This window comes from Otolemur garnettii, unplaced genomic scaffold, assembly GCF_000181295.1.
Source record: "Otolemur garnettii isolate 467f Iridium unplaced genomic scaffold, OtoGar3 scaffold00068, whole genome shotgun sequence".
NCBI classification, from domain to species: Eukaryota; Metazoa; Chordata; class Mammalia; order Primates; family Galagidae; genus Otolemur; species Otolemur garnettii.
The window spans coordinates 10,200,943-10,209,878 of NW_003852463.1; the positions used below are offsets into that span (position 1 = coordinate 10,200,943).

Genomic DNA, 8,936 nt, shown 5'->3' on the forward strand with positions numbered 1-8,936 from the left:
GTCCCAGCTACTTGGGAGCTGAGGCAGGAGACTCGCTTGAGCCCAGGAGTTGGAGGTTGCTGTGAGCTGTGATGCCACGGAGCTCCACCCAGGGGGACAGCTTGAGGCTCTGTCTCAAAAAAAAAAAACAACTCAAACAGAGGAATCACATAGGCTCTTGGTCTGAAGCTGGGGGAGAGATCTGGTTGGAAAAGTAAATAGGATCACAGTTAGCATATGGAAGGTATTTAAGTAGAGGAGTAAGTCCCAGCTTGGATCCTGGCAAGTTTAGCCACAGTTACAGGAGAAAAGGCAGAGTACTATACACAGTAGTAGGCATGGTGGTGGGCACAGGGGCAAAGTCTCTTCCAATTGTGTCTGTTTTCTCACCGAAGCTAAAGTAAGCTCATCCCTCATCTGAGAGTGAGGTGGTAGGAGGCCATGTGAAATAGTCTTTGTGGGGACAGATCAGGGAAATTTAGCAGAATGCCAGGAGCCACTTAAGGGCCCACTTGAAGCTAGTGTTTATGACTACAAGGCCCGTAAGCAGAGTAGAGCGGGGTTTTCCCTCTCGCCATGTTCAGCAGCCTGGGCGAGAGTGTGAAGTAGTAGGTAGATGTAGGATTTAACCGGGTTGGGGTGGTGCCAGGCAATGACAATGAGAAAAGAGAGGGCAAAGAGACTGTGATAGGCTATGGACCTTACATCGGGTAGATAATCAAGTGAGGACATAAGGGTTTATTACACGGTCAGAATAAATTGTTCCTTCTAGCAGAATGAAGAAATACTGGAGGTTGGAGGAAGGAGCTGCAAAGTCAGGAGCTGGAGGTTGGAAAGCAGGATGAAGCTGGGGGCAGTGGCTCACGCCAATAATTCTAGCACCTGGGGAGGTCAAGGCAGAGGATGATTTTTTGAGACTAGGAGTTCGAGACCAGCTTTGACAACATAGTGAGATGCTGTCACTGTCACCAGGTGTGGTGGTATGCACCTGTACTTTTAGCTACTTGAGACAGGCTGAGGCAGGAGGATGACTTGACCCCAGGAGGTCAAGCGAGCAATGATGGCACCATTGTACTCCAGCCTGGGTGACAGAACAAGACCCTGTTGCTAAAATGATAATAACAAAAATAATATAAAATTGAGATGGTACACGTATTGATAATGACAAAAATCAAGGGTTGACCTGGACATGAACAGCTAAGGTTAGGATGAAAGACCAGGGCATGGAAAGGGAAGAGTCCCAGAAACTGAGAGGCCAAGGAATTGGCAGAATCCTCAGAGTCAATAGTGAAATTATCAAGAACTGTGGCAGGGATCACTGTGGTGGGATGGAGGGACAGTGAACTCAGATGCCAAGGTCTTTAAGGAATGGGGGATGGTGGTGATCCAGAGGTCTATAGAGATTAAAGAAAGGTTGTGAGGGGCATGGGCAGATCATATGAGCTGCAGAGGAACCAGAGGGAGGACAGGTAGCCTGTACCTGTGGTTAGTGCCCTGCCCCACGTCTAGGCCCAGCAGGCAGAGATGTGGAAGAGAGAAAGCAGCCTTGTGAGAAAGGGCCGCAGAGGAAGCCCACAGAAGCTCAGCCGAGAGCGCATTTCTGTTCAGGTTAGAAAGGTGAAAGGAGTGTGTGAGGTAGCTAGAATAGTCAAGTTCACAGGGGCAAGAAGCAGAATGGTGGGGGGCAGGGAATGGGGAGTTAGTGTTGAGCGTGTACAGAGTTTCAGTTTGGGTTGATGACAGGGTTTTGCAGGTGGGTGGGGGGTGATGGTTGCGCAGCGATGTGAGTGCAGTTCATATCACTGAGCTTGTATACATAAAAGTGGTTACAATGATAAAGTTTATGCCATCTATCTTTGCCTAGGTAAAAAAAAAAGAAGGAACCATCTGAGGAGGAGATGAGCAAGTAAGGGGAAGGTGGACCTTAGGCAGAGGGGAATAGGAGGGGAGCAGGGTCACAGTGGAGGGTAGACCATTGGGGTCGTGGAAGGTCCAGGGGCTTTGCCTTTGTGGGTAAGCAAAGTAAACAGGGGTGTGGGGCACAGGGTCGGTCTCCATGGTCTCTGGCAGATTTTGGTGGCCAGGTTCTGAGTACTGGGTACAGTCTCCCCTAAGGGGTTCTGTTACTTTGTGTCTTTGTTTCCCTAGCGCCTGATGTATACAACAGGGGAATGTATGTTTAAATGAGTAAACAAATGCATTGTATCCAAAGAAAGAAAATGGCAAGTGAGAATGTAATGGCCTTGCTGAAAATCAAATGTTATTTCCCCAAGAAGTGATGAAGAATAGAGTTGGTCTCTGGAGGAAAAAGAAGATTTTTGACAAATGTGCAAAAGAACTTATTGCGCAATTGTTAAGTTTTAAGCAGGAAAAAAATAAAACCATAAACAGAAGCCTACAAATGTATAATGGGTTGTTTGAATTGAAATACTTTCCCACTTATATAACTGATTTCATGGTGAATTTGTGATTTGCAGTGAATTATCCTATTCTGTGCTAAATAAGAATATTAGCTTTATAAAATGTTAAGACTTGGTCATTTGTTGTCAACTGAGTTTAAAGGGTTGAGACCATAAAACCCTCTTCAATTAATGGGTTTGTATCTTTCCAGCCTATAGAGATTAAATTGCAGAGATCAGCTTGTTTGTTTTATTATTAATACTTACACCCTGAAACTGGAAAGTATTATACCTGCATACCTCTTCAAAGACTCACAAGTATTTTTTATTAATCACTAGATATCTTTTTATTTATTTTTTTTTAGATATCTTTTTTAAAATATACTTTATATTCCGTTTAAGTGTCTTGCTTTTTCCCTAAAGTTGAGATGGGCTACCTTTTAAGTTTGTTTCCAGGTACAGGTTTGATTTTCTTTTGATAAATCCAGAAAAGTGCTGGCTGGTGGCCAACTTGCATTGTGAAACGTGTTCAGCAGCTCCCAGACCATTGTCATGCCCCGTTCTTCTTGTTGTTGTCGTTTTAGTGACAGCTATATTGTGCGTGTCAAGGCTGTGGTTATGACCAGAGATGACTCCAGCGGGGGATGGTTCCCACAGGAAGGAGGCGGGATCAGTCGCGTCGGGGTCTGTAAGGTCATGCACCCCGAAGGCAATGGACGAAGCGGCTTTCTCATCCATGGTGAACGACAGAAAGACAAACTGGTAATGGCAGACATACCACACATGGGTTAAACTAGCAACGACTGGTTTCTTTGCATTAAAGCACAGCTATCTTCCCTTGGGTGTTTTTTATTTTCTCTCTCTGATTTCAGACTCTTACAAAAGCTTCAAAAGTTTGAACTCTGAGCCAGTGCCAAATTGCAAAACATGACCCTCCCTTTCCAGCAAAGTTTCTTATGACCACACACCATATAACTCATACGATTACAAGCTTATTTGGCTGTCTTGTTTGTGTCTTTAAGTAAGATATCTTTCTGTCACTGTAAGAAGGTATTCAAAACGAAAGAGTGTCCTCTATTATGAATCATAGTTGTATTGAGCTTTGTGAAATCAGAGTTTTAAGAGTGTGGGCTTGTGGTGGAGCACATCACTAAGGTTTGGGCAGAAGGTGAAATGCAAAGGTGGAGTATCGTCTAACACTTGGCTACTTCTAAGAAATGTTTGTCTAAAACATACTGTTGAACATGTTGAAAACAGTAACAGAAAGCATCACACTTCTATAAATAATCGTGCATGCTTACAGAAAAATACTCGGGAGAGTAAGCATTAGTTCAAAATGTAGATTCCTGAAGGAACTTGAATATCCAGTTCTGTGTTATGAAGGACTCTGTGATAGGAAGGAAAGTTGAATATCCAAATCTGTTTTGAGTGAATGGGCCTAAACATAGAAGAAGACTACTCCTGTCTTCACAAATCAGAATCACATCATGGAGTGGACGCTCCAGAGCCACCAGGTGATTCAGAATGTGCAGGATTGTACACAGAAAAAAATGCAGAGATACCTCAGGAATATGTCAGTATTAGATTTGAGACCCTTTACTGCAGCATCTGTTGAGTTTTATGTGTCAAATGTACAAATGTAATCTTTTGCAACCACTTCTTACACTTTAAAAAAGTTACAAAATGGATAAGACAGAACAATTTGTAGATGTTATCTATGGCTTAACAGAAATGCTGTTTTCACACTTGATTCATTTCTGAAAATTTAAAGAGGGAATGTAGCTAATTTTAAGAAGTATCTATTCAAGAAATTCCCTGTATAATAGTCAAATAATAAAAATATTCTTGTTTTTATAGCACTTTTCCAATAAAGGCAGTTTAACGGTATTAGCAATAAAAAGTAAAAATGACTATCATTTATCTAGTATTTATCATATGCTAAGTACCATGCCAGGCTTTTGGTTAGGTTGTATGAATAACTATCCTTACAGCAGTCTATATAATTTTAATTGAGGAAATTAAAATTCAGAAAAATTCCTTATTCTTGGTGACCCATTTTTTGGGGGTCTAGAACTAGTATTTGATACCCTGGTCACTCTGACTCCAAAACGCAATCAGAATCACAATTGTTAGCCCTTTGATAAAGGAATACATATTTTTGGGTTTTATTTTTATTTTTAGAAACAGAATCTCACTGTGTTGCCCAGGCTTCGCACAAACTCCTAAACTCAAATGATCCTTCCTCTTCAGCCTCCCAAGCATCTGGGATTATAGGCTAACGCCACTGCCCCCAGGCATTTTTTAATTTTACATAGCTATGATCAATTTAGAAATAGTTTTGTATCTCATTTGTTTTGCCCTGATGTTTCCTTGTTTGGCTATTTCCTTAGTGTCGAATACTAAAGTTCTTTCCTCATCCCTACACCCTCAGCATTATGAATAGACACCTATGTGCATTTTTCACATTTATTATTTTGGGGATATAATTTGAAGGCGGTCAGATTTTCATGATTTTTGATATGTGACCAAAGGGCTGCTGCCAACAGCAGAATTTCCTTTAACACATTGAGGGTCATACTTTTTTATTTTGGGGGGGACAGAGTCTCACTCTGTAGCTCTCAGTAGAGTGCTATGGCATCACAGCTCACAGCAACCTCAAAACTCTTGCGCTCAAGTGATTCTCTTGCCTCAGCCTCCCAAGTAGCTGGGACTACAGGCTCCCGCCATAACGCCTGGCTATTTTTACAGATAAGGTCTCCCTCTGGCTCAGGCTGTTATCGACCCTGTGCTCACAGGAGGCGATCCACCCTCCTCAGCCTCCCAGAGTGCTAGGATTACAGGTGTGAGCACCATGCCTGGATCAGGTCATAGATAGAATAGTGTTATCGTGAGATCAAATGTTTTTCTCTTCAAACAGTTGTAACTGTTGATGTCCTTTGTATATTTGTTTATTGGGGCCATATTTTTCTCTTTAATATGTATTCCATCTTCTATAAAAAAGATATTAATCCATATTTGCTGCAAGTATACTAGTATACTTTTATACTCTGTTACTTGCCTTGTAATTTTAGTGTTCTCTTCCTGCAGAATTTTGATAGAAATGTTTTTCGCTTTTGTCCCCTTTTTATTTTTATCATTATGCCATGTTAGTACATTATCTTATCTGAGGGTTTATGTATGTGTAGAGCTGTTTTTTTCTTGTTATTTCCATGGTTTCTCATAAAATATTTCAACCTAAAATCAGCCTTTAGACTGGCTAATCCAGCCCCTTAGTTTTATAAACACTGTGTCTTACTAGCGTCTTGCATAATAATCATAAACTTCTACCATTTAGCTTGAGGCCCTTTACATAAGTAACCTCAGTTAAATTCCTGCAACATTCTGAAAGAGTAAGATGTTATTATCTCCATATATTATAATGGAGAAGCTCAGTGCTCCAAGAAGCAGCCCACTTCCTCAGTCTGGGGCATGCGGTCATTGGCAGAGCCAGCATTAGAGCCCATTCCTTTGGCAACCCAAAACCCAGTCCCTTCATACTAGTAGGGCAGTCTCACACTTCGGTGCCTTCCCTGGAGTTGCGGGCCAGCTTCTGTTGTTGGTTGCTGTTGCACAAGGATAATACAACCCTAAAAGTGTGCCTCGTCCCCTCCCCCATGATGCTCCTCCATCTCCCCAGCCCACTTCCCATCCCTTTCACATTCTGTTTCTGGGGCTTAAATATTCTCTAGAACTTAAAGTGCACACACACACCCAGCTGTACTTCTCCATCTTTCCATCCTCACCTTGCCTATTTCATACTATGTGGGAAATTCTGGGTTCTATCCTCAGTAATGTGTAACCCCCACCTTCCGCTCCATCCCCACCACCACCCCCACACACACCACACAGATAAGTGACTCTGCCTTTGGCCTTGCAAGCATTTATAATGTAGGACTTGTGCCCAACTGGAGGGTATGAGGCCACATGGCAGCTCTACAAAGGGGGTGGGTTGTTAAGGGAACATCTCCCCCCACCCAAAAGGTGGAATAGTGAGGAAAAGATGAAGATCATTTTTCTGATACATTGATTAGGGGGGTGGGTATCAAGTCCCCAGTATTCCAATGAGATCATTAAATGCTCAGATCATCTAATAGAAATTAGTGGCCTCAGCTCGGCACCTGTGGCTCAAGCAGCTAAGGCGCCAGCCACATACACCTGAGCTGGTGGGTTTGAATCCAGCCCAGGCCTGCCAAACAACAGTGACGGCTGCAACCAAAAAAAAAATGGCCAGGCATTGTGGCGCCTATAGTCCCAGCTACTTGGGAAGCTGAGGCAAGAGAATTGCTTGGGCCTAGGAGATAGAGGTTGCTGTGAACTGTGATTCCATGGCACTCTACCCAGGGCAACAGCTTGAGGCTCTATCTAAAAAAAAAAAAAAAAGAAAAAGAAATTAATGGCCTCATTCGTTTTTCCAATGGAGTGTGGTTCTAGAATTCAGCAGGTTATAGGATTTTCTGTTTATTTTTAACTATATATTGAGGTCTATGAACTGAACTGCCATTGTTTCTATTAGAAAAAATTTCTGTTCCAGACACCCATTCACAAGTAATTCTTCTGATAATGTTATGGTAAGTTGGCACCAAGCCTAAAATACATGTAAATTAAAATATTCTGAGTTGCATCTTAATTTTAGATGGATTAGAGGAGTTTACTCCTTAAATCCTGTGATGATTAATTACAAAATCTAAAAGATTGAACATTCCAGTTGTTGCCCATGTGTTAGGTCAGGGAACATTCTCACTTAACATTTGATGGGAATTTGAGCTGGCAAAGCTCTTTGAAAGGCAATTTGCCACGATTTTAATTTAATTTTTTTCTTATTTTTATTTTTTGAAATACAGTGTCATCTGTCACCGTGGCTAGAGTGTAGTATGGCATCGTCATAGGTCACTGTAACCTCAAACTTCTGGGCTTAAGCAGTCCTCCTGCCTTAGCCTACTGAGTAGCTGGTACTCCAGGCATGCGTCACCACGCCCAGCTAATTTTTTCTATTTTTAGTAGAGACAGAATCTTACTCTTGCTCAGGCTGGTCTCAAACTCCTGGACTCACACAATCTTCCACCTTGACCTGCCAGAGTGCTAGAATTATAGGCATGAGCCAGGATTTTAATTTTAAATGTATATATCTTTTTACCTAGTAGTTTACATCTAAAACACCATCCTATGGAAAAAAACTTAAACACAAAGATTTATGGGCAACAATAGTTCTTACACTTTTTTGAGCTCAGGATACTTTTACACTCTAAAAATTTATTGAAAACCCCCAAGAGCTTTTGTTTTTGTGAGTTGTAGCTGTTACTATTTACCAAATTTAGAAATTAAAACTGAAATTTAAAAAAACTATTAATTAAACAATACTGTTAATATAAATGACATTTTACAACAAATAACTAACATTTCCAGAATAAAAGTATTTCAGAAGAATAGTGGCACTGTTTTATTCATGTATTTGGAAGTCTCTTTAATATCTGGCTTAATGGAAAATAGCCACATTCTAGTATCTACTGCTTTTAATCTGTTGTATTACTTTGGCTGATGTATATAAAGTCCAGCTTCCCACTGATAATGTGGTTGGAAGGGGAGAGATGTTTTAATAGCCTTTTCAGCCAATCATAGATATTCTTCTTTGATACTACACCCAAACTCAACCCATAGTAGTTTCATTTTGTTCATTTGGGGGTTTTGGTAGTAGTTTCTTTTTTCTTTCTTTCTTTTTTTTTTTAAATTTTTTGGCCAGGGCTGGGTTTGAACCCGCCACCTCCGGGAAATGGGGCCAGCGCCCTACTCCTTTGAGCCACAGGCACCACCCATGGTAGTAGTTTCTTAAACGTGGAATCTGAAACCCCATCATTGAACTTTTCATACTCTGTTCATTAAAAATCCACTTATATATCTCATTCTTTGAATAGATCTTTTTTACTCAGACCTGGTGGTGTAACATTGTGCATTGGTTGTCATCAGAATAATGAAAATAATCTGAGTTAAGTAGATCTTCCAAATGTTGACACATTTTATTTTATAATAACAAAAATCCCGTTTCTTAATATTGCCAGTAAATTATTAAAAACAGTCTTTTAAGTATTGGGAAGCTGTCCAAAATTCTGATTTTCTGTTACAATATATAAGGGTGTAAATTGCAGCATTTTCTGTAAAAGTGATCAATTACAAATTACAGTGATGCCCTTTAGTCTGGAGAATGGCTACATAAGTATAATACATCAATGCTGAGGAGTATCACACAGCCATCAAACAGAATCATTTTTACCTGGAGATTGGCTGCATAAATACAATACATCCGTGCTGAGGAGTATTACACAGCCATCAAACAGAATCATTTTACCTTCTTTTATCTCTAAAACATGTTTTTAAGGAAAGTAAAAGGCAAGTTGCAGAACAATTTATAGATGTGTCTACATTTAAACACACTTACAAATTTATGTATATATATCAAGAATCACAGAAAGGAAACTGGGATTGTGCCCACCATGCTGAGAGTGTGGGTGACTCTGGAAATAGAGA

General features: G+C 40.7%; 1 protein-coding gene across 1 annotated transcript in view; it reads left to right on the plus strand.

Annotated features, from left to right (window-relative positions):
- SPRED2 (sprouty related EVH1 domain containing 2) overlaps positions 1-8,936 on the plus strand; it is a 132,278-nt gene that overhangs the window by 89,994 nt on the left and 33,348 nt on the right. Inside the window, exon 2 of the mRNA XM_003793461.3 lies at positions 2,963-3,140. Within this exon, the coding sequence (XP_003793509.1) occupies positions 2,963-3,140 (178 nt within the window). The remainder of the gene's footprint in view (positions 1-2,962; positions 3,141-8,936) is intronic.